The 25,760-nt window shown below is 35.5% G+C and overlaps 1 protein-coding gene across 2 annotated transcripts in view; it reads left to right on the top strand.

Moving 5' to 3' along the window:
- The window catches only part of ASZ1 (ankyrin repeat, SAM and basic leucine zipper domain containing 1), an 80,044-nt gene extending 70,705 nt beyond the window's left edge, over positions 1–9,339 (top strand). Inside the window, exons 11-13 of one of the 2 annotated variants that reach the window (XM_079931110.1) lie at positions 4,229–4,334; positions 5,158–5,271; positions 8,931–9,339. In XM_079931110.1, coding sequence (XP_079787236.1) covers positions 4,229–4,334; positions 5,158–5,271; positions 8,931–9,083 — 373 coding nt within the window. In that variant the 3' untranslated portion in view covers positions 9,084–9,339. Of the gene's footprint in view, positions 1–4,228; positions 4,393–5,157; positions 5,272–8,930 lie in introns of both variants that reach the window. The other variant, XM_079931109.1, reaches the window with a different exon arrangement.
- The last annotated feature ends 16,421 nt before the right edge of the window (positions 9,340–25,760 follow it).

The following is a 25,760-nucleotide window of genomic DNA, read 5'->3' as shown; positions in this document are numbered from 1 at the left end:
CTTCTGGTAATGTGACTTCAACAATTTAGCTACTGATTTATTTTAAGATACTTTTCTTCTATGTGTTCAGTTTTATAAAATAGTCTGTTACAGGAACACACATGCACAGTACATTTACTTTTCTCTACAGTTGGCCTTAGTATGTTTTCAGAATTAGAGAATGCAATCTAAAAATACTAATAACCATTTCATTACTACTTTGAGATATTTTGAACACAAATATTTTCACCCATGTCTTGACATTTTCAGCAGTTTCTGCCCAGACCTTTTTTCTGAGGCTTTTTGATACTTACTTAAATGTATCAAAAGCATCTCAAAATTATGTCTACTTAGGAAATGATTTCTCCTCCAAAAAAAATTTGTATAGATGCAAATTTTCACACAAAAAATACATTGTTCACATCTATTATAAATATTCATCCAATATAAACTTGGAAACTCTAAATATTTAAGGTGAATGGTTGGATTATATTACATCAGTATAATTATTTTATTCTGTTGTTTAAATTATTTTGAGATTTAATGTCATGGAAAAATACTCATAATAATATAAAAGGCAATATAAAACAGAGTGTGAGGTATAATGCCAGTTGTATATATTCATATGAAAAATACTAGAAGAAAATGTGTACTATAAGAAAATATTCTGTAAGAAAATATTACCAGTCATTATCTTTGGGTGATAAAAGTATTGGTAATTTTAGATTTTTCCAGATAGTCTACAGTGAGCACATAGTACTTCTGTTTGGAGTACCTTTATTTAAAGTATAAATTTTATCCTAATACTTAACTTCACATTTTTAAAATATGGCCTGTTGTTTCAGTCAACTTACACTTTGTTGTGCTGCAGTAACAAATAACTTCTGAATCTAAATAACTTACAGAAACAAAGTTTATTTCTTGATCGCCTATATCATGGATCAGCTGCAGTGAATCTCCTCCTTATTATTCTGAAAACAGGCTGGAGAAATAGCCCCACCTCGAACTGTTCAAAAGTTACATAGTCACTTCCAGTCATATTTTATTTGCCAAAGCAAGTCATATGGCCAAGCCTCTTGTAATCCTCTGGCAGAGAGAGGCCTGGTAGTATTTGGCTCAGTAGAAGACATGACAATTTGATCAAATAATATAGTCTACCATACGTATGCCATATCTGCTTATTTTGAAATCCTTAAATAAGTACAAAATTATCAGGGCTGCCATGTAAAGGTATGTAGGTTGTACAGCTGTGGGGTGGGGGCTGGGCAGCCAGTCACACAGTGTATGATGAAAGGCACATTTTTGAGTTGTGTTTTTTATAATTTGCCTATCCATATTCAGTGGCCCTGAAAATTATACATCACAAGAAAGGTATATATTTTGCTTTCATCCATTAAGATTATGTAATTTTGTTAATAATAGTATTTGCTTATTTGAACTGAGTTGTTAACTTAGTCTTCCTTGAGAATAAGAGCTTATAAGTTTATATTCCACATATATATGTGTGCTTTGACTATCTAGAATAATATACCTGCTATCATTTTGAATGACAGTTCTCAATGGATCTTAATTTCCTTAAGAATCATTACATAAAAAATATATAGGGCATTAATGAATTACTTATTCAAGTACTTATTTTTTCATTGATAATAAATAAAATTTGAGTAAAGAGCACTAAAATATAAGTTTTAAGTATACCTTATATAAACACTACATGGAAACAGAAAAATTAATACAAGTAATGACTGCTGTTGTTTCGACAGAAAAATATGTTCAAGTTCTGTTCTTTCTTGAGCAAAAAGCAGAAAGAAAATTAATAAAGAAGAATTATATTTATTTGGAAATGTTTTTATAAATACCACTTTTGCTAGATAGAACAAGAGCTTATCTAAATTTTTTTATTTCAATTTGCTTTTATAAAGCAGTCATCAGATACTTTTCATAGTTGGTGACTTGATTATATATATATTATATTTGTAAAGTTTAAAGTCTTTATTTTGTATAAACTGTTTATTTTTCAATCTAATAGCTAAGAGAAAAGATTTCTTTTAAATTAAAATACTATATAGAAGTCGTGTCTTAGAGAAAAGTTTGCTATTAAGTTTCATTAGAGGTTGTCCTTGCTTGCTTTTTATAACCTTTCCTCCTAGAAACAGCATGAAAGAAACTTTGTACAGTGTACAGTCAAAACTTCTACCTATAAGAATTTCATTTTGACTCAGAAGTAGCTTTTAGTCCCATTGTATTAGTTTTTGTGTGAATTTTTATTATAATAGATACTGCTAAATAACTCTCCAGAAAGGTCATCTCACAGATTTGTCAACTCTTGATACTAATGATCTACCTAATTTTTGTCATTCCACTAGAATATAACATCTTATTTTAATCCCATGTTTATTATCCATTTAAAATTTTCTTTTTTCTTTTCCTCTGAGTTACCTATTCTTATCCTTGGTCCCCTTTTCTATTTGGCTGTGTTAGTTTCTTTGTAGCTTTCACAATAAATTGGCTTCTGTCTTTGAAACTAATCTAGTCATCAGTATCTCTTCATTGTCTGAATCATTGGACTAATCCTAATTATTTAACATGCTTGACTTTTTTCCTCCATCTTGAATCTATTCCCTTCAATACCTTTCATAACAGACCTTAACTCCTGATTTTCTTTTTCTCAGGCTACTTTTCCTTTGATAGCTTTCTTCTTCTACCCCTATCAACTCTCCCCTCTTCACAATATGTATCTTTTTTCTTTGTGGTCCCTCCATGACCATTGTTTTGATTTCTACTGGTGACCAAAATTATAGACATTTCTGATACTTCTGTGGTTTGTGCCTATATTCATAATTGCAGGAAAGACTGAAATTCTGTTAGAGGTTAGTGAAAATAAACATGTAGTTTTTCCCCATGTAAGTTCATCAACTCCCCGAATTCTGTGTAGCCTCATGAGGCTGTGGACCCCAGGATAAGTACCTACAAGACTGACATTTCTACTTGCCACCTACATGTCTCATATCATTGCCATCATCATCATTATTAAGTTTGTTTAAATGCTATATATATACTAGACAGAATGCTAGGTGCTTTTCACATGTTACCTCCTTCAGTCCTCCTGACACTCCTTTTACCTCAGTTCTACAGATACGGAAATATTTGGCTGAAGATTAGGTTTGCCCAAGATCATAAAGCTGTGGAAGCTGAATTCAAACTCAGGTCTTCCTGACACTAGAGACTGTGTTCTTAATTATTATGCTATATTGCTTTCTCTTCACCCCACTTCTTTCTCCACCACCCGCCCCCAAATTCACTTCCCTGCTTGGTAGTGCCATCTTCCACTGCAACCAAAGAACTTAGAATAAGCCTAGACCTTTCCTTTTCTTTTACGTGCAATCCATCACCAACTTCTTCAGTTTATTCTCCTAAACATTTCTTAAACTAGTCTCCTAATTATTCTATTTCCACTTTTTGTTTTCCTTTAATCCACACCACTCCCCAAATAAACTTTCTCGTACGAAAATCTGATTTTCTACTTTCCTGTTTAAAATTCTTTAGTAACTGTACATTATCCAAACGATAATATTCCATTCCTTAGCATGTCACGAAAGTTCCTTAAACAAGTGATCCTGTACAGCCTCCTTTCTTACGACTTTCCCATAATTGTGCTTTTTAGTTATACCTTGGAGACCTACTACCCCTGTTCTTTCGCACCTGCTATTCTCTCCGTCCAGAATCTCTTTTCTTCCTTACCTACCTGACAAACTTATTTTTAAGCTCCAGACTCAGTTCAAGTATGAACTCTATGAAGCATAACTAAATCCCTATTCCCATTATACTAGATTCATTATGTCTGAGTTTTAGATGTCTCAACTATAAACTACTGTTAATAACATCTACCTTACAGGAGATGTTGGGAAGAATTTAAAAAATAATAAATGTAAAATAACTAGTGCAGTGCCTTCACATAATAGACATTCAAATATTGGCACTTTTATGTTCCTTCTTCATATGTCCCTGTGAATAACAATGTTATAATTCTATGTCTGCTTCTCATCCTGAACTTTGAGATCCTCAAGATTGGATGCTTGGTTTTCTTTGTATGCTCAAAGTCTGTTTCAGTTGCTAATACAAAGTAACTATTCTACAAATATTTTTTTAAAGAATCTAATAAATGTTATGACTAGACATTGAATAACTAGCCAAGTAAAATGGAGTAAATTGTTCATATTAGTGATTCCTTTTTATTTCCTCTCTTTAGTGGTGATGAGTTCCTCAACTTTCTTCTGAAATTAAACAAACAGTGTGGCCATTTAATAACAGCTGTACAGAACATTATTACTGAGTTGCCTGTAAATTCTCAGAAGGTATTCTACAAGTTATTAAATGAAGAAAAGTATGAATGCTGGAGAACATTCCAGATAAGTCAATGATAACTCAATAAACTGTAATGATCTGGTAAAACTGTGTCCTCTGTAAAATCACCTAAGATCTAAATAAGTCAATTTATTTAATATTACTTTTTTATACTAATTAATTGAAAAACTTTGTGTTCTAGCCCCCAAGAAAAGGAAAATGAGTCAGACCAAAAGTTAAACTGATCTGTGTATTGAACTTACCATTTGTTCTTAAAGGGAATTTAATTGTTTAAAATATAAAGTGACAGGAGACCCAAGTGAAAGTTGAAACAAAACAGTGTGTTGAGTGTTATTAAAAACCATTTCAATATAAGGATTTTTTAATGAAGGAAATTTTAAATAGAGAAAGTGTAAGTGACCTGTAAAAGCAAACTTGTTTTGTAAAGTTTTTCATGTGATTTGGCTTTAGCTATTTGCATATAGTGAAAAATATTTAATGCACTTGTTTTCCTATGATTTTTATATAACACTAATATGGGAATCATGTCATTCTTCAAACCTTCATGACTTTATTCACCATAAGTATTTTTATTACTAATATTAGTCTCCATGGTGATATATATATTTAATAAATGCATTCAGGAAACTGATTTGACTATTTATATAAAAATACTGAGTTCTTTTGGTGTCAGGATTTATCCTGAATAAAAAAATGCTTTTCAGTTATGTAATTTAATTTAATATTTGATAATGTTGTATACTTTTTGTGGATATAAAGTTGTGAAAAGTTGCTTTCCATTCTTTAAAATGTAACTTTTGAAAATATTAACAGATAGTACTAGAATGGGCTTCTCCCCGGAATTTTACTTCAGTTTGTGAAGAACTGGTTAGTAATGTTGAAGACTTGAGTGAAGAGGTCTGCAAACTAAAAGACTTAATTCAGAAGGTATTTAAATATTTAAAATTAAAAAGGGGGAAGATTATTTACAGCATAATATGTTAGACAATGAAGCAGTTCTGACGAGCAACTTAAGCTCCCACTAGACAGTTGGAGAAAGGACAGTTTTCAAAGGAAGAAATATACATAGGAAACAAACTTTGTTGGTCATTAATGAAATGCATACTGAAAGAACAGTGATATATCATTTTCATCCTATAAATTAGCAGGGAATGTATTACCCTACCCATTACTGGTTATAGTTCATCAAACATAGTATTTTCATGTGAGACTGATGTCTAAACCACTTTCAAAAACAGTTTGGCAAGATGTGGCAAGGACCATAAAAATATTTGTATCTTTAATAGTACTAGTTTAATGATTCCAAAATTATATGTACGTAAATGTCCTATACGAGAATGATTTAATAAATTATGGTATAACCGTTTCTTATAATGATATGCAGCCAGTTGAAAATATAATGAAAAGAATATATCAACTTGTTAAAGAAGTTCTATTTCTAATTTTTATTTACATATATAAATGTGAATATAAAAAAACTACCAAAGATGAAATGTTATTAGCTCTGTTAATGAGGTAGGGTTGTGGATAAAATATTCCTTCTATTTTCTAGACTTTTTTTTTGGCTGCATTGGGTCTTCGTTGGGGCACACGGGCTTTCTTTAGTTGCGACAAGCGGGGGCTCCTCTTCGTTCTGGTGCACGGGCGTCTCATTGTGGTGGCTTCTCTTGTTGCGGAGCCCGGGCTCTAGGTGCGCGGGCTTCAATAGTTGTGGCACATGGATTTAGTTGCTCTGCGTCATGTGGGATCTTCCCCAGACCAGGGCTCGAACCTGTGTCCCCTGCATTGGCAGGTGGATTCTTAACCACTGCGCCACCAGGGAAGCCCCTTCTAGACTTTCTATGGTATCTTTTATAATTTAACTTTTTAAAAGAGTATGGGTTTTTGGTTCTTGTTCCTATACTCATATAGAAGTATGTATTTTGGTTTAAGGACAGGTGATTTTTTTCCCCCTTTAAGAAAACTGGCTATAACAAAACCTAAGCTGCTAAAATAGAGAACTCTGTTGAAGGTAGATAATAAAGGGCAACACTTTCACTTGACTAAAGAACTCATTTCTGAGTCTCCACATCTAATAAATATATTTGATATCGATAAAGTTTTTGTGAAATATCTGATGTGAACATTAGATTATGCATTAAATTTTTATAGCATCAACCCATGTCATTTAATATTTTCATTAGTATTTTATCAAACAAGTTATTTTCCTCAAAATAAACTTTATACATGTTCCAGGCAATTTGTCATTCTAGCTATTAACATGTTCAGTCAAAAGGAGTCTTTTTTAAAAATGAGCAGAAAATTGTGAAGCAAATTCTACAAAATTATAGGGGGATAAAGACATTTAAAATAGGACAAATGAGCAATATATTTCACATTTTTTGTAGATGATAACTCCTTTCCAGAGAAAGGCATCTTAGAAGTTGTATTATCTCTGACATTTATTCATTCAACAAACCTAAGGGTGCCTCCTGTGTGTCAGGCAACTGTGCTACACATTAGTTTCCTAATTATTCTCTCTACTTCCACTTTGTGTTCCTTTAATACACAGCACTCCCCAAATGAACTTTCTCATGCAAAACTATGATTTTATACTTTCTGAACTTGCTGACAACACGAAAATTATAGCACCATTCATCTTCACTATATCTATCATCTAGAAGAATTGAAGGGAAATGGTATTGATTTTACTCATTAGCATGGTGTTTTTCATGGGGATGCAAGAGAAATTTGTAAGGATTTGTGTAAAGATACTTCCTGCAAAGCATCAACCTTTAATGTTTAGTGTAAGAAATTCCCTAAGACATCTTTGTCTCAGGATTGGTAATTATTTGTTTTCTCCAAGATGAACTAAAAACATCTGGGGAGGTGGGGTGGAGGATTAAGATGAAATTAGAGAGAGCACCCAGATTTTTCTTAAAGGGATGAAATTAAGAAACACTGCTTTCGGAGTGTAACTTTGACTTGAAAACATGAACAATTCAATCAGGTACCATAATATTTATTTTAATAAAGAGTACCTATAGAGAAAATTTTCAGCTTTCTTTAGCTAAATGGAAGGTTGTTTTTCTTTGGTCTTTTCTACCTTGAATCTATACATTTCTGTGTAAGGACTGGCCTTGAAAACATATTCATTGGTTCATAATAACAGCAGATATAGTTCTTTGGGCAGGAACGTCTTAATTTTGCAGCAAGCCTGTGCATTGGGTTTTCTTTGGATTAGGCTTAAACAAGTAATAATCACCAAGTAAGATTTTATTTAGAGAACTATGAGGCTTCCAGATTTGGGAGTATGCTATCATGCCTGTTAAGCTTATGATATTTTAGAGTTTACCAATAATAACAGAAGGGATTTTTTAAAAGAAACATATGAGCTATCATAGATAAGTATATGGAGGTAACAAAGAGAGAGGGTGGGAGAGGTCAAGGCCAGACTCTAACACCACATCATTCTCTTTCAAACCAACACACTGACAGGCTCCTGTCAGAAAGGGTCATTCTAAGTAATTGGTTAATAAAAGGAATGACTGTCTCAGGATCCAGTAAATGGAGCATCAGTGTCAAAAAGGAATCTGTTGCTGAATGAAGCCATTTGGAAGTTAGACCAAGAATACAGTATTAATGAGATTGGCATTGAAGTCCATCTTCTACTATAAATTTGAAATTAATTTTGCAGGGTTTTTTAATTAAATATTTACACTGTAGATTTGAGAAGTAGTTATTTTTGCTAATGTTGAACGTATGTCACCACTCCAGCACAGGATGTTTCTAGTAAATATCACTCTGTAAATGTGCCTGATTCTTTTTATCTTTCAAGGATCTTTTGGTTTCTGCTCATTCTCCCTCTTCTGCCTCTCCCCAGCAACTATCTCCTCCCTCTCCCTCCCCCCTCCCTCCTCTCTCTCTCACACACACTCACACACACACACACACACACACACACACACACACACACACACACACGAGTTGAGAGGCCTTCTTTAGCAAGAAAGTTCTATGTATAGGAATTTAGAAACTGACTGGGTCATGTACTTTCATTGTTGAGACGTGCAAAAAGAACCACTGAAATTTTTGTTAACATTTGTTCCTGCGAATATATTTAAATAAAGGATTATACTTCTAGTGTTAGCATCGAATCTTCTAGTTTCTGTTGAATTTCATGTACTGTAGGTATGCCATAACAATACCTTTTTAAATAAGGTTCACTTTTTTTGTAAGAAATCAGTTGATATTTAATACAAAGAGAAAAACGACTGTCGTTCCTTATAGGTAGAAATAGAAACTTTAACATTAAAGGAACTTTATCTCCTGACATAAAAACATGTTTTTAAAATGTAATAATCTATAGAAGCATTTATTTTTAATGTAAAACTAATAGTCTACTACAGTGGGATCCTGGTTGAAAGAAAGACTGTCTTTTAAGATTTTGAATCTTTACTTTAAATCTTCCACGGGAATCTTGCATTTAGGCTACATCTAAATCAAGTGATTAACATGGATATTTTGATATTTTTTAAAATCAAAGATATTTTTATTTTCACTGTACTGCACATTAACTTTTTCATTTTTCCCATACTAAACATTAGTTGCAAAATGAACGAGAAGATGATCCAACTCGTATACCGTTAACGGAAGAAGTATCTACATGGAATAGTAGACTTTTGAAGAGGACGGCTATCACCGTATGCGGATTTGGGTTTCTTCTTTTCATTTGCAAGCTAACTTTTCAGAGAAAATAACCCTAATATTTGTTTTGAGTAATTATGTATATCTTATTCACATTACCTAAAAATGTTGCTTTAACTGTTTGTGGCACAGTATAACTACATTCTTAGCCAACACTCCATAGGAAAAATTATGATAGCTTACTGCAGAATGTTTTTCTTTAGAAAGTGGTTTGTCAGTTTGAGTTGACAATATAATTTGTTATATTTTTATGTTAACTTTGATCAAGCAGTAAATTATAAGTGATTCTTAAGTTTGATCCTATCCTATGACTCTAATAAATAACATTTAAAATAAATAAAAGTTTTATCTAATATTCTTTGACATTTATAAAAGTGTGTTCATTTGTCACAGTGAATCTTACACTATTTGTAAAGTGTTCATAAATTAGGAGCTTTCTTTTAGTTCTTATTTTTCCCTTCCATTATTATGTAATAAGGAATTTCTTATTTAGTTTTTTTAGTTATATATCATTATAAGGAAATTATTAACTTGAGAGTAGTTTAGAGAATGCAAAGTATAAAGATAAAATGTAAAATATTTGAATTATGGATTAAAACCTAGAGAAAATATTTTAAATGTAGATTTTAAAAAGCAGAAAATTCAGAGAGTAGTGTGGAAAGCCTAAAGCACATTACAATTTTTTATGTAATGTACTTTTGGGAACATATGACATGTACTATGTGTAACATTCTTGAGGATGGTATGAAAGTGAATGGCATTTGGCGTATAATTTCTCATACCAATCTAAAGAAGTAATGCACGATTTCTTTGTGGGGCTTTTTTTTTCAAAATCAAAATAATAATATTCAGATTTTAAAAGTGAGGTTAATAAAAAGGCAGGCCTAATTTAGCAGGCAATATAGTAGTTAAATCTTGCTTGACTTAGTACCGTACTTAGAACAGATGCAGTTGATCTACAACTGGGATAACAGTGCTTTTAGCAGTGCTCTTTTTGACTGTCTGTTTTTAATCTCTCCGATAGGCTGTCTGCCTCATTTGGTATTATACCCAACCCTTAGGCTCCACTAATTACTGGTTGATTGCTCTACTGTTTTGACATGCCCTGGGGCATGAATTGCTCAGCAGTCTCATAGAATTAAATTTGGACAGGGGTAATTTTTGAGGCCAGCTTTTGAGGCTTATTCTGATCAGGGAAGGGTCCTGCTCAGCTGTCTCTTGCCCTGGTTCTCTCTGGTGAACTGGCTGGCCTAGTTCACCTTAGAGGAGCTGTTGTCTTCAGGAGTGCCCTTAGGTTTGATTTTCTCCACATTCTCTTTCAAATGAAGTCAGTTCCTTTGCGGAGAACTCTGAAACTCTCTTTCTTATGGACTGCTTCTCCCCCCTGGACAAAATCTCTGAGCCACTCCTCTGAGTGCTGGGTGGGGCAGTAAGTAGCCTTTGGTCTTCTGCGTTTGCTTCTTACAGTTCTGCCCTATAAGTGAGCTGGCGAAAGGAAGATCGCGGCCTTAGTGTTCTGGCCTGCCATTCCTGGGGTAGAGTTCTCATCCTGTGAGGCTCAACGGAAGGAGAGAGCCCTCAACCTCTCAGCCACACTCATCAGAATTTAGCTGCTCAAGCTTGGAGTTGGAGAGCATTAGAAAAGCTGGAGGATTGCCCTTCAGATGAGATATGGTAACTCTTATTTGGGAGCTGAGGGGAGAGGGAGCCCCATCTTCTTGGCCACATCCACCCAGAGCTTTTGGAGCTTTTGCTAAACTGAGATGACTTGGGGTTGCCGGGAGGCAGGTGGTAAGGGAGAGACTGGATCAGTGGCTCAGTGTTCTGAGTTTTAGTAGGTTTTCTTGAATAAATGTTTTTTCATTTGTTCTGAGCCCTTAGGACTCTGCAAAGACTTTAAAGTGCCAATAAAAACGTTACACTGGACGTACGTGACACATTTGTTCGTTATTAGAGGAACTAATTCAAAACTATTTGAGCAACGTTCTGTTATATTCCTCTACCTGTAAATTCAGATTATCTTATCAATATTCTACACAAAATGAACAAATTTTTATATTGCATAACTTGGAGAGAGAGTAAATAAAATGACATTTTCAGAAGTGTCACCATCTCTGGACTTATCTCTGTAAGGCAGTATTATTCACGTTTCTCTTCCCAACTGATCTTTCATAATTGTTTCCATGAATTTTCTTCCTTCCTGGAATCGTTCTAACACTTTAATCTTCTGTATTTTCTTTCCTTTTGAAGGCCATGTCTGCTGTGACGTGCTCCCTCTTCCCTCTCAACCCCTAACCTTCACTTTTCTGTTGACAGATAAAGCAGAAGGTAGCCCAGGTTCCTAGCCCTGTCACATTATCTTGTACCTTGTCCGAGTCTTGGTTTCCTCATCTGTATAATAGATTCTAAAGACTAAATGAATCAGAACAATGCCTCCTTGTTAATAGGTCCAATTTGGAGTTCTGAAATTAGAACTAAATCTTAGGGGCTTTATGTAAGAGAATCAATGCTTCCTAGACAAAGTGAACCCCTCATAAGTGGTTTTGCTTTTTGAGCTCACATCCAGAGATCTGATATGAGAATTGATCTTAACATTTGGTTGTTGCCAATATTTTATAATATTTTGGGGAAAATTACTAGTAATTACATTTCAATTCATTAAATAATTACTGACTGCTTAGTATGTGTAAAACAATACACCCATACATTACATATTTTATATGAGATCAGAAAACCTAAATATGTTTGCTATTATTAAGAGAGACATTGAGGTTACTGTTGTTTTATGGATGTTTTACAAACCCACTTTGTAAAACTGTTTCATAGGAAAGGGTGTGGTTGAGCGTTTTGTTTTGTTTTGAATTTCCACAGTTGAGAATGTGGTGTGATAGACTTATCTTTCCTTATGGGAGAAGGGCTCAACCTCAATCAATGCCTTCCTGCAAAAAACAGCTACAGAGGGAAAATCGGTGAAGTCCCAGCGTGTGAAATCTTTTAGAAGAGATTTAGACTAGATTTAAAGTAAGTTTCTATTCATTGTGGATTCAAGGTACATTAGTGCTAAACCAATTTTTGGAGTTGCATATGTACAATTTCCCCTGCCCTCAGTGTAAGGTATTAAAATAAGACACCTAGAATCTTCAATAGTAATACTATTAACTATCCAGTTAGTGGTAATACAACAATTAACTGTAGTTAGTGGTAGAACTAAAATAGTGGCAATATTACATTAACCCTGTGGCGAATGAAAATTGGACTTAAAATGTAGAAACGAAAGATTAGAGTTATTACGCAAATTTCTTCAGTTTCTAGATAAAATAGGAATAGCATCATAGAATGAAAGAAAAATTGTGGATTTTGTTTCCTGAAGTATATGCTGTTATGTGGCTCCCAGATCTCCCTTTAGGAGTAAAGAACTTATTCCCACAGCTGCTGGGAATGTAGCTAGCAGAAAGTCCTCTTCAGGAGTTTTCTCTGCTAAAGAAAGATGTATTCCCAAAAGTATGTCCTACTCCCAGGAATGACTAATCAACATAGGGGTTTAAAGGCCCCAATTTCAAAGGCCCTCATCCCAAACCAAGATAACTCTGAAGGACCGTCCCCCTTTCAGAGCTCCCGGTGAGGCTGGCCAAGGCTTTCATTAAGAGTGTATCACAGCCCATCTTCTCCCTCTGTCCAGTGCTGCTGCTGTCCCTTCCCTTGCACAGGTGTTGCTCTCCAGAGCCCTTCCTAATGAATGTCCTGTATGCTAATCTTCACCTCAGCATTCACTTTCCAGGGAACCCAATTTTGTCACTGACCAGCAGAGCCTTGCATAAGTCATGAAATATATGATCATTATTAATAATTATCTTCTCCAGAACTTAAGTTTCCTAATCTGAAAAATAAAGATCATCCTGAACTAGGGTTGTTGTTGGAGTGTTAAATGGAGTAACATACAAGTGGTTGTAGAGTTTTATAACTAATGCAGACTTGTGGCCAAACAGACATGAGTTCCAGTTTCAATTCTGCCTCTTACTAGCCATGCAACTTTTAGAACACTACCAAAGGTCTCCAAGTCTCTGGCTATAACATGCATGTAACAGTAATAATCAGACTAAAAATACTGCATTAATTCAGCATTTATTCTCATCTATAACAAGAATAACAGTAATAATCAGACTTAAAATCATTGCTTTAATTTGGCATTTACTGTGCCAGTCATTCAGATAATTTTTAAAAACCTATATTTTAATAAATATATTTAATTAAACCTATAAGGTTGTTGTAAAGATTAAGTGAACTAAGGCAATATAGTTTTCTCCAATGTGTGTGTTTATAGCATACATTAATAAACGGTAGCCAGTATAATTTCTACTGTTATAATTGATCATAAAGCATTTATTACACTGACTTGTACCAAAAATCAGATTTTTATAATTGCCAGGACCATATTTTTGTTCGAGAGAAATATTTTCTATCATTTAGTGACATAGAATTAAAAATACTTAAATCATCTAAGCTACCACAGATATATTCACAATCCACAAGACAACAGTTAATAGGCCAAGCAGATAATAAATTATCTGAGAAGACTCCCTCTATTTCCCCTCTGCCTTTTTAACAGGTGGTACTATACTCAAAAGCAGAAACCATTTGTCTATAAAACCAAGTTTATTGAACCCTCTTGTGATGATGGTGAGAGCTAGAGTCTGCATCCTTATTGTTCCATAGGTGAGGACTGGTGGTGGTGTGAGGAGTGTGTAATTCAATCCCGGTCAGACTGTCAGCTTGATAATGACACCCTAATACACTTTCACTCCTCAAGCCACAGAGAGGACCTCTTCTCCCTGAAATGTTTTATACACCATGAGGGCTCCAGTCTATCCACCTGAGAGGTACACATTTTCTCAGCTTTTTATTTATTAACTTCGCTTGATTTTTAAAATATTTACCCTTTATGTCTACTTGAAAACGAATAATAAAGACGTGGTAAAATCTGGGCTAACTGAATTGATAAGTAACATTAAATGATTCCATTTTAAGCACAGATATGGGGCTACTACCAAACACCTGAAAGCCATAAGATGGAGCCCCACACTAAGAACGGTGCAAGAACCCTCCTTGTATAGATCCTGGAGCAGGTGCACCAGCTCTGGATGTGAGAAAAAGAAACCCATCTTTTATTAAACCACTGTGTGGATTTTCTGTTAAAGGTGCCAAAGGTATTCCCAAATAATACAGAGTCATGCCTGTGTTGCCTCATTCTGCAATTTGCTTTTTCCATCAGCATTTCAGATGCATCCACGTTAAAAAGTAAAGATGTAATTAATTCCTTTAAACTGCTCTATAGTATTCCATCATATGTCCATCCCACATTTTCTACTTGTTCCCCTACTGATAAAATTTTGAGTTATATCTAACTTATTCTTCTCAACAGTACTGTACTGTACATACTTGTACATGTGTCCCTGTGTAAATATGACAAAGTTTCTTTAACTACATTTAGCAGTGGAATAGCTAGTTGTAGGGCACAAAGATTTTCAATTTCTACTTCATTAAATTGATGTTGCCAGGTATTTCTGTTTGCCCCTCACGAGCCTCCCTCTACCCCACCCTACCCTGGGAAGCTGAGTCTATCAATACAAAATACATCAAAGGACCTTTCAACTACTGATGGGGCTTATCCAATGGCAGAATATCTGAGGGAGGGTAAATCTAGATATTTATTCACCTGGCTGTACTCCCTGTGAGATTGCTACCTTTGCCCCTCAACTGAAGGCTTCCTCTCAAGACAACCTCTACAAGATTCACTCCTTCTGGGTTCCTGGAACCTTTACTCCCTCCCATATCCCTTCTGGTCTGAGGGGTGGTAACAGCTCCTCTGCCCACACCTTCAAAAATAGTCTCTTTGTAAAGCAAATCTCCTCAAATCATTCTGCTATCTGTTCTCAGGTGAAAACATGACTGCATCACTTCTGTACTGCTCTTCAAGGAGCCCGTATTAATTTACAGACCTACCAGCAGTGCATGAGAGTGTTTGTGACCCCACAGCCATACCGACACTTAACATTAACTGACTTAACGTTTTCTCCTATCTTATGGATTCAATAAAGTTGATTGTTTTTGTTTTATTTTGTGCTTCTCTGATTACTAGTGAAATTGAGCATCTCTTTAGGTTTATAGGCCATTTTTCTCCCTATAAATTACTTTCTACTATGATTTGCCTATCTTTCTACTGGACTGTTTTTTGTTGGCTTTTAATCCTTTAAATATTTGAAATATTAATCCTTTCTCTGTAACATGTGCTGGACTTTCTTCTATCTGCTGTTTATCTCTTGCTTATGATGTTCTTTGTTGCCCAAACATTTTAAAAATCTACCTGTATTTTCTTCTGTTTTAAAGTTTTACTTTTCATGTTTTGGACTTTAACATAACTGAAAATTATTTTTGTGCACAGTGTAAAACAGAAATCTAATAACATTTCTTTCCTCATAGTGAGCCAGTTTCCACACCACCATTATTAAATAATCTATCTTTTCCTCCTTGATTTGAAATGGTGCCTATTTCCATGCCTAATTTTTAATGACTTACGGATCTGAATTTTATGTTTTATTCCATTCATCTTATTTGCTGCCAATACCACACTGTTTTAAGAATTGATATTAAGGCTTTATAATATGTCTTAGCATCTAGTAGCACAACAGTAATTTACTACTACATTTTAATTTGTTTATTGCTAGCTGAGAAATGTAAATTACTTCTGTATTTGACCTTGAATCCAGATCAAGAATCTGAACTGTCTTATTCGTCCTAATAGTTTTGTCCACTGATTGTTTTAGGTTTTCTATGTAGAGCTGCAAATAATGAAAGTTTGACCTCTTTCTTTCTATTTCTTGTACTTCTTATTTCTTTATCTTACCAGAACATTTTAGGACCTCAGTCTCATAGTTAATAATGGTGGTGATAATGGATGTTCTTGTTACTTTGGGGACTATTTCTAATATTTATTCCTTGCATCCATGCCCTTACAATATGTGGAGTCTCCTTCCTAACCCCCAGTATCCATATTGGCCATTTGACTTTTTTCGGCCAATGGGACATTAGCAAAAGGGATAGAAGCAAAGGCTTGAATGGTGCTTGTGCATTAGGGTTTTCACTCTCACTGCTTTTCTGATCTTCCATTACATTAACAAGTTCAGGATAACTTAATATAATGAGATAATCATGGCCCAGTTATCCTTCACTCTAGCAAACTCATAGACATGTGAGTGAGGCCATCAAACATGTGTGACCCCAGTGGAGACCAGCAGAAAAACTGCCCAGCTGAACCCTGTTTAAATTTCTGATCTACAAAATAGCTAATACATGGCTGTTATTTTAAGTGTCGAAATTTTGGTGGTTGTTTTAAGCTATGTATTACATGGCAAAAGCAAATTGATACAGTCAATTAATGAGAGAGATGGGTTAAAATCTCTCGCTAAGATTTTCAGTTTAACCTAGTATTTCTGTTAATTTTTGCTATGAAGATTTGAGACTGTAATGTTACATGAATTTAACCTTAAAATTATTGTTTTACAGGTGGATGGTATCTTTTATCGTTATGTGATCAACATTTTTTATCCCTAACTAATGTTTCTGCCTTAAAATATAATTTGTCTGATATTAATAGAGGTATACTTTTTAAAAAAAGATTATTTTCCTGGTATGCCCTTTACCATTCTTATGCTTTCATTCTTTCTGTGTCCTAAAAGGAAATAAATCTGCCAGTCCTGTCCTTAGAAAGAGATGGAAAGTTTAGCTAATTTACATCTATTGTGATTATTTGTGTACTTGTATTTGTATTTATTTCCACTGTCCCTTCGGCTTTTATTAAGCTTTTCTCCTTCCTACTTCACACTGATTTATGAAGTTTTTTTTAACCCCCCTCTTTTTCCAACCATATTGTAAATTATATATTCTTTTTTATTTCTTTTAGCAATTATCCTTAAATTTTTAACTTAACAACAGATGGAAAGTCTAAGGAGAACCAGCAACTCTCCCTTCCCCTTAAAATTATAAACCAGAAAACTTTAACTCTGATCATTCTCCTTTTGTTTTACTTGGCCTTGTTCATATACTTGTTAGACATTTGGATATCTTCTTTGTGAAATGACTATTCAAGTTTTTACCCCATTTTATAATTGAATTGTCTACCTTTTTCTTTTTGACTGTTAGGAATTCTTTTAATATTCAGAAGAAAAGTCCTTTATTAGATATATGTATTGCAAATATCTGCTCTCAGCTGGGGTTTGCTTTTCAAACTTTCTTAATGGCATATTTTGATGAACAGAAGTTCTTAATTTTAATTAAGTTCAACATCTTTCTCTTTTCCCTCACACTGCTTTTTATGTTCTGTTTAAGAAATCTTTGCTTATACAAAAGTCATTAAGGTGTCCTGTGTTTTATTCTTGAAGCTTGATTGTTTTTAGCTTTGAGATCGAGATTTATGATCCATATCAATATTTTTTGTATTATAGGAGGTAGGGCTAAAGATTAATTCTGTTCATTCAGCAATCCATCTGCTCTATTACCAAAAATTTAAAGAAGCTTTCTTCCGCATTAAATTGCTTTGCACCTTTGCTGAAAAACAAGTTGGTTCTATATGTAGGGCCCTATTTTGGGACTCTCTTAATTTGTCTACTTGACTATTCTTGCACTATATCACCTTGCCCTAATTATTATAGCTTTATATTAAGTAAGCTTGATAGCCCATAGTGTAAATCTTTCAACTTGGCTCTTCTTCAAAATAATCATGACTGTTCTAAGCCTGCTGCATTTTCATATACATTTTAGAATCATTACCTGAGGAGACTTATCTATACTAGAACTAATTTAGATAACAAGGTCCTAGACTTCAAGCCAATACCATATTGGAATAAGACAAGAGTGGGAGAGAGTGAAGGTTTTGTGCATGCAGAAGGAATGTGAGTTGTTGTGTCCAGAGGGAAGACTGTGGAAGATTATATTTTCCAGAGACGGCCACAACAATATCTCCTATGTTACATGTTTTTCTGCATTACCTTGTTACTCTCAAGATGAGCCCCCAAAACATCTAGCTTTGAAAGCCAACAGGGCTTGCATCCATGAGATCTACAAGACTATAGTGAATGAAGAGACAGTTCTTAAAGGGCTCACTCAGACTCACTGTGGCTACCCCTCAGAGCACAGAGCAGAGGCAGTAGACTGAAACACCCATTCTTTCACTAAAAGAGGCTTATTTGCTTATTTTAAAACCTTCAGCCTGAGGGATAGGCTTCTAATTCATCCAGTTAGAGGAACATAAAGAAAAAAACAAAAAGTGGAGATAGCTCAAAGGACTTGTGGGACAACATCAAGAGGACCAATGTTCACATTATAGGAATCTGAGAAGGAGAAATGAGAGAGAAATGGGCAGAACAATTTTTGAAGAAATATTTACTGAAAACTTGCCTAACCTGGGGAAGGAAACAGACATCCAGATTGAGGAAGACTAGAATGTTTCAAATAAGAGGAATCCCAAAAGACCCACACCAAGACATATTATAACTAAATTGTCAAAAGTTAAAGACAAGGAGAGATTCTAAAATGCAGCAAGAGAGGGACACTGCCAATACAACAGAGTAGAAAGACCCTGAGCTCACCTCCTCTCATGGGTACACCAAAATTACAAGTATTTACAGAACTGCTATCAATGAAAAAGACTAGAGCTTCCAGAAAAGACTTTGTACAACTAAAGATATAAAGAAGGAACTACAAAAAGAGATGGGTTGGAGGCTCAGAATCACAGTATAGTTAAGACCTATACACCCCAGGTGGGTGACACACAATTGAGAGATTAATTACAATTGCAGAGGTTCTCCCCAAGGAGTGAGGGGTCTGAGCCCCACATTGGGATCCTCAGCTTGGAAGTCCCATGCCAGGAAGACAAGCCCCCAGAATGTTTGGCTCTGAGGGCCAGTGGGGTTTACTTCTAGGAGACCCAGAGGGCTGTGGGAAATAGAGACTCCACTCTTAAAACAGTGCACACAAAATTTCACATGCTCTGGGACCCAAGGCAGAAGCACTAATTTGAAAGGAGCCTAGGTGAGACCTACCTGCTGATCTTAGAGAGTCTTCCAAAGAGGCAGGAGGAAACTGCAGCTCCTGCTGGGGACATAGACACTTGCAGCAGCCATTTTGTGGAGCTCATTCTACTACGTGGACAGTGGTGCTGGCACGCACCATTTTTGAATCCTTCCTCTAGTTTATTAGCCTCAGGACCAAGTCCTGCCACAGACCACCAGCCTGTAGGCACCAGTGCTGGGATACCTCAGGCCGCACAATTAACTAGGGGGGACACAGCCCCATCCATCAGCAGATAGGCGGCCTTAAGACCACCTGAGCCCACAGCTGCCCCTGGACATGGCCCTGGCCCCACTCACCAATGCACAGGCACTAGACCCAAGACCCCCAGGACCATGCAGCCAGACCCCAGGACCCAGCTCTGCCTGCCAGTGAGGTGGCACTAGCCCCAGGACCTAGCTTTACCTACTGGTAGGTGGGCACCAGCCCCATGATATCCTGTACCCCGACTCCACCCCCCAGTGAACCAGGTACCAATGGTTCTGTAGCCGGCCACCTCGTGACCTGGCCCTGCCACCGGTGGCCAGTAGCCTCTACACAAGGCATGGCCTGACAACAACCAGACTGGGGGCCAGCCATGCCTACCACACTGCCCACAGTACTCAGCTCACCACAACAGAAGAACCCACAAAGCCCACATAGGGGGCACCGCTAGAGCATATAACTCTGGTCACACACACACACACACCTCATGGTAACCACAAACTAAAAGTCTCTAATAGATACACATACGAAAAAGAAAAAAGAATCCAAACGTACCACTAAAGATACCAATCAAGTCACCAGGGAAGAGAACAAAAGAAGAAATGAACAAAACAGAACTATAAAAACAACCCAACAAGCAATTAACAAAATACATATCAATAAATACCCTAAATGTAAATGAACTAAATGTTCCAATCAAAAGACAGAGAGTGGATAAATGAATAAAAAAAGGAAAAATAACCATATATATGCTATATGCAAGAGACTCATTTAAGATCTAAAGACACACAGAATAAAAATGAGAGGATAGAAAAAGGTATTCCATGCAAACAGAAATCAAAAGAAAGCTGGGGTAGCAATACTTACATCAGACAAAATAGAATTTAAAACAAAGACTGTTACAAGAAACAAAGAAGAATATTACATAAGGATCAAGGGATAAATCCAAGAAAAAGATATAACAATTATAAATATATATGCACCCAATGTAGTACTACCTAAATACATAAAGCAAATATTAACATGCATAAAGAAAGAAATTGACAGCATGATAAAAACAGAAGTGAAAAAGGAGAGTTACAACCAGCACCACAGAAACACAATGATTACTATGAATAATTATACACCAATAAAATGGACAACCTAGACGAAACGGACAAATTCTTAGAAAGGTACAATTTCTCAAGAATGAAGCAGGAAGAAATAAAAAATATGAACAGACCAAGTACCAGTGATGAAATTGAATCAAACAAAAGTTTTGATTCCAACAAACAAAAGTTCAGGACCAGATGGCTTCACAGGTGAATTCTATGAAGCATTTAGAGAAGAGTTAATACCTATCCTTCTCAAACTATTCCAAAAAATTGCAGAAGGAATACTTCCAAACTGATTCTATGAGGCCAGCATCACCCTTCTACCAAAACCAGACAAAGATATCACAGAAGAAGAAAATTACAGGCCAATATCACAATATCACTAATGAACAAAGATGCAAAAATCCTCAACAAAATATTAGCAAACCAAATCCAACCATACATTAAAAGGATCATACACTGTAATCAAGTGGGATTTATCCCAGGGATGCAAGGATGTTCAATATCCACAAATCAATCAATGTCATACACCAAACTGAAGAAAAAAAAAAAAAAGCTTCAGACAAAATTTAACAACCATTTATGATAAAAACTCTCCAGAAAGTGGGTATAGAGGGAATATACCTCAACACAATAAAGGCCATACAGGTTAAGTCCAGAGCTAACATCATACTCAATGGTGAAAAGCTGAAAGCATTTCCTCTAAGACCAGGAACAAGACAAGGATGCCTACTCTCACCACTTTTATTAAACATAGTATTAGAAGTCCTATCCATAGCAATCAGACAAGAAAAGAATTAAAAGTAATTCAAATTGGAAAGGAAAAAGTAAAACTTACTATTTGCAGATGACATGATTACTATACATAGAAAATCCTAATGATTCCAATAAAAATATACTAGAGTTCATCAATGAATTTAGTAAAGTTGCAGGATACAAAATTAATAAACAGTTTGTTGCATTTCTATATTCTAAGGAAGAACTCTCAGAAAGAGAAATTAAGGAAACAATTCCATTCACAGTTGCATCAAAAAGAATAAAATACCTAAAAATTAACCTGCCTAAGGAGGTAAAAGACCTGTACCAGGACAACTATAGGACGCTGATGAAAGAAACTAAAGATGACATCAACAGATGGAAGGATACATTGTGTTCATGAATTAGAGGAATTCATATTGTTAAAATGACCAATGGCATTTTTCACAGAACTAGAACAAATAATTTTAAAATGTGTATGGAAACATAAAAGACCCTGAAAAGCAAAAATAATCTTGAGAATGAAAAACATAGCTGGAGGTATCATGCTCCCCAACTTCAGATGATACTACAAAGCTACAGTTATCAAAATAGTATCATACTGGCACAAAAACAGAAACATATATTAATGGAACAGAATAGAGAGCCCAGAAATAAACCCACAAATTTATGGTCAATTAATCTATGACAAAGGAGGCAAGAATATACAATGGAGAAAAGACAGTGTCTTCAATAAGTGGTGCTGGGAAAACTGGACAGCTACATGTAAAAGAATGAAATTAGAACACTCTCTAACACCATACACAAAAATAAACTCAAAATGGATTAAAGACCTAAATGTAAGGTCAGACTCTATAAAACTCTTAGAGGAAAACACAGGCAGAACAATCTATGACATAAACACAGCAACATCTTTTTTGAACCACCTCCTAGAGTAATGAAAATTAAAACAAAATAAACAAATGGGACCTAATTAAACTTAAAAGCTTTTGCACAGAAAAGGAAACCATAAACAAGACAAAAAGACAACCTCCAAAGTGGGAGAAAATATTTGCAAACGAAGCAACTGACAAAGGATTAATCTCCAAAATATACAAACAGCTCATGCAGCTCAATATATAAAAAAAAAACCCAAACAACCCAATCCAAAAATGGGCAGAAGACCTAAATAGACATTTCTCCAAAGAAGACATACAGATGGCCAACAAATACATGAAAAGATGCTCAACATCACTAATTATCAGAGAAATGCAAATCAAAACTACAATGAGGCATCAGCTCACACCAGTCAGAATGGCCATCATCAAAAAATCTACACACAATAAATGCTGGAGAGGGTGTGGAGAAAAGGGAACCCTTTTGCACTGTTGGTGGGAATGTAAATTGATATAGCCACTATGGAGACAGTATGAAGTTTCCTTAAAAAATGAAAAATAGAACTACCATACAACCAGCAATCCCACTACTGGGCTTATACCCTGAGAAAACTACAATTCAAATAGAGACATGTACCACAATGTACATTGCAGCACTATTTACCATAGCCCAGACATAGAAGCAACCTAAGTGCTCATCGACAGATGAATGAATAAAGAAGATGTGGCACATATATACAATGGAATATTACTCAGCATTAAAAAGAAACATAATTGAGTTATTTGTAGTGAGGTGGATGGACCTAGAGTCTGTCATACAGAGTGAAGTAAGTCAGAAAGATAAAAACAAATATTGTATATTAACACATATATGTGGAACCTAGAAATGGTATAGATGATCTTACTTGCAAAGCAGAAATAGAGACACAGACATAGAGAACAAAAGTATGGATACCCAGGGGGAAAGGGGGAGTGGGATGAATTGGGAGATTGGGATTGACATATATACACTACTGATGCTATGTATAAAATAGATACCTAATGAAAACATACTGTATAGCACAGGGAACTCTACTCAGTGCTCTGTGGTGACCTAATTGGGAAGGAAATCCCCAAAAGAGGGGATAGATGTATATGTATAGCTGATTCACCCTGCTGTACAGCAGAAACTAACACAACATTGTAAAGCAACTATATGCCAATAAAAGTTAATTTAAAAAAGAAAAGAAAAAGAAAAAGACCCAACTATATGCTGCTTAGGAAAAATTCACTTCATGCTTAAGGACACACAAAGACTGCAAATGAAGGAATGGATGCAATGCAAACCAAAAAAAAAATGCTGGGGTACCTATAGTTACATCAGACAAAATAGACTTTAAGACAAGACTGTAATAAGAGACAAAGAAGGCCACTGTATAATGATAAAAGGGTCAATCCAACAGGGTATAACATCTGTAAATATTTATTCACCCCCAATATAAGCACTTAAATATATAAAGTAAATATTAACAAACTTAAAGGGAGAAACAGACAGCAAAACAATAATAGTAGGAGATTTCAATACCACACTTTCATCAGTAGAGAGAGCATTCAGACAGAAAGTTGATGAGAAAACACTGGATTTAAATAACATGTTAGACCAGATGGACTTAATAGACATTTCCAGAACATTCCATCCAAAAGCAGCATAATACACATTCTTCTTCAACACACATGGAACATTCTCCAGGATAGATCATATGTTAGCCACAAAACAAGTCTTAATAAATATAAGAAGTTTGAAAATATGAAATCATATCAAGCATCTTTTCCAGCCACAATGGTATAAAAGTAGAGATTAATTACAATAAGAAAACTTGAAAATACACAAATATATGGATATTAAACATCATCCTACTGAAAAACTGATGGGTCAAAGAAGAAATTAAAAGCAAAGTAAATATCTTGAGATAAATGAAAATGGAAATAAAATATATCAAAACTTATGGATGCAGCAAAAACATTTCTGAGACAGAAGTTCATGGTGATAAATGCCTACATTAAGAAACAAGAAAAACCTCAAATAAACAACATAACTTTATACCTCAAGAAATCAGAAAAAGAACAAATAAAATCCAAAGTTAGTAGAAAGAAGGAAATAACAAAGATCACAATGGAAATAAATGATTGGAGACTAAAAAGACAATAGAAAATATCAATGAAACTAAGAGTTGGTTCTTTGAAAAGATAAACAAAATTGACAAACCTTTAGCTGGACTCACTAAGAATAAAAGAGAGAGGACTCAAACAAAATCAGAAATGAAAGAGGAGACATGGTAACTTATACCGCAGAAATACAAAGGATCTGGGCTTCCCTTGTGGTCCAGTGGTAAAGAATCCACCTTACAATGCAGGGGACATGGGTTCCATCCCTGGTCAGGGAACTGAGATGCTGCGGGGCAATTAAGCCCGCATGCCACAACTACCGAGCTTGCATGCCTCCACTAGAGCCCACATGCTGCAAACTACAGAGCCCACGTGCTCTGGAACTCACGCACCACAACTACAGAGCCTATGTGCCCTGGAGCCTGCACACCACAACTAGAGAAGAGAAAACCTGCATGCCACAACTAGAGAAAAGACTGCGCACCACAACAAAGAGCCCGCATGCCACAACGAAAGATCCCGCATGCCACAAGAAAGATCCCGTGTGCCGCAACTAAGACCTGACACAGCCAAAAATAAATTAATAAGTAAATCTTTAAAAAAAGAAAAAAAGGGCTTCCCTGGTGGCGCAGTGGTTGAGAGTCCGCCTGCCGATGCAGGGGACACGGGTTCGTGCCCCGGTCCGGGAAGATCCCACATGCCGCAGAGCGGCTAGGCCCATAAGCCATGGCCGCTGAGCCAGCACGTCCGGAGCCTGTGCTCTGCAACGAGAGAGGCCACGACAGTGAGAGGCCCACATAACGCAAAAAAAAAAAAAAAAAAAGAAAAAAAGAAATACAAAGGATCATAAGAGACTACTATGAACAATTATACACCAAAAAATTGGACAACTTAGAAGAAATGTATAAATTTCTAGAAACATACAACCTACCAAACTGAATCATGAAGAAACAGAAAATCTGAGTAGATCTGTTACTAGGAAGGAGGTGGAATTAGTAATAAAAAAATCTCCCAACAAACAAAAGTCAGGAACAGATGGCTTCACTGGTGAATTCTACCAAACATTTAAAGAAGAATTAATAACAATCCATCTCAAACTCTTCCAAAAAATATAGAAGAGGAGGGAACACTTCCAAACTCATTTTACAAGGCCAGCATTACTCTGATATCAAAACTAGACAAGAACACAACAAGAAAAGAAATTACAGGCCAATATTCTTGATGAACAGGGAGGCAAAAATCCTCAACACTGCATATTTAATGCTCTGTGGAGATGCCCAGCCAGGGTGTACAACCCAAGGACAGTGCGGGGCTGGTCCCTACCAACAACTTGGCTCTGCACAAGGAAGACCTCAGCAGCAAGATTACAGAACAAAAAAGGCAGCAACAGAACAGCAACATATTTTCTTGCAGATTGAACAGAAATGCTTTCTGAAAGCAAAAATATATTGGATGAGCTGAGGAAAGAATACCAAGAAATAGTAAACTCAGAGAAGACCAAATCAAGAAATAGTAAACTTAAATTTGCATAGAA

The sequence above is a fragment of the Stenella coeruleoalba genome (assembly GCF_951394435.1).
Source record: "Stenella coeruleoalba genome assembly, chromosome: 9".
In the NCBI taxonomy this organism is placed as follows: Eukaryota; Metazoa; Chordata; class Mammalia; order Artiodactyla; family Delphinidae; genus Stenella; species Stenella coeruleoalba.
The sequence above is the reverse complement of the archived record's forward strand: the minus strand, read 5'-3'. Positions and strand labels throughout refer to the sequence as shown.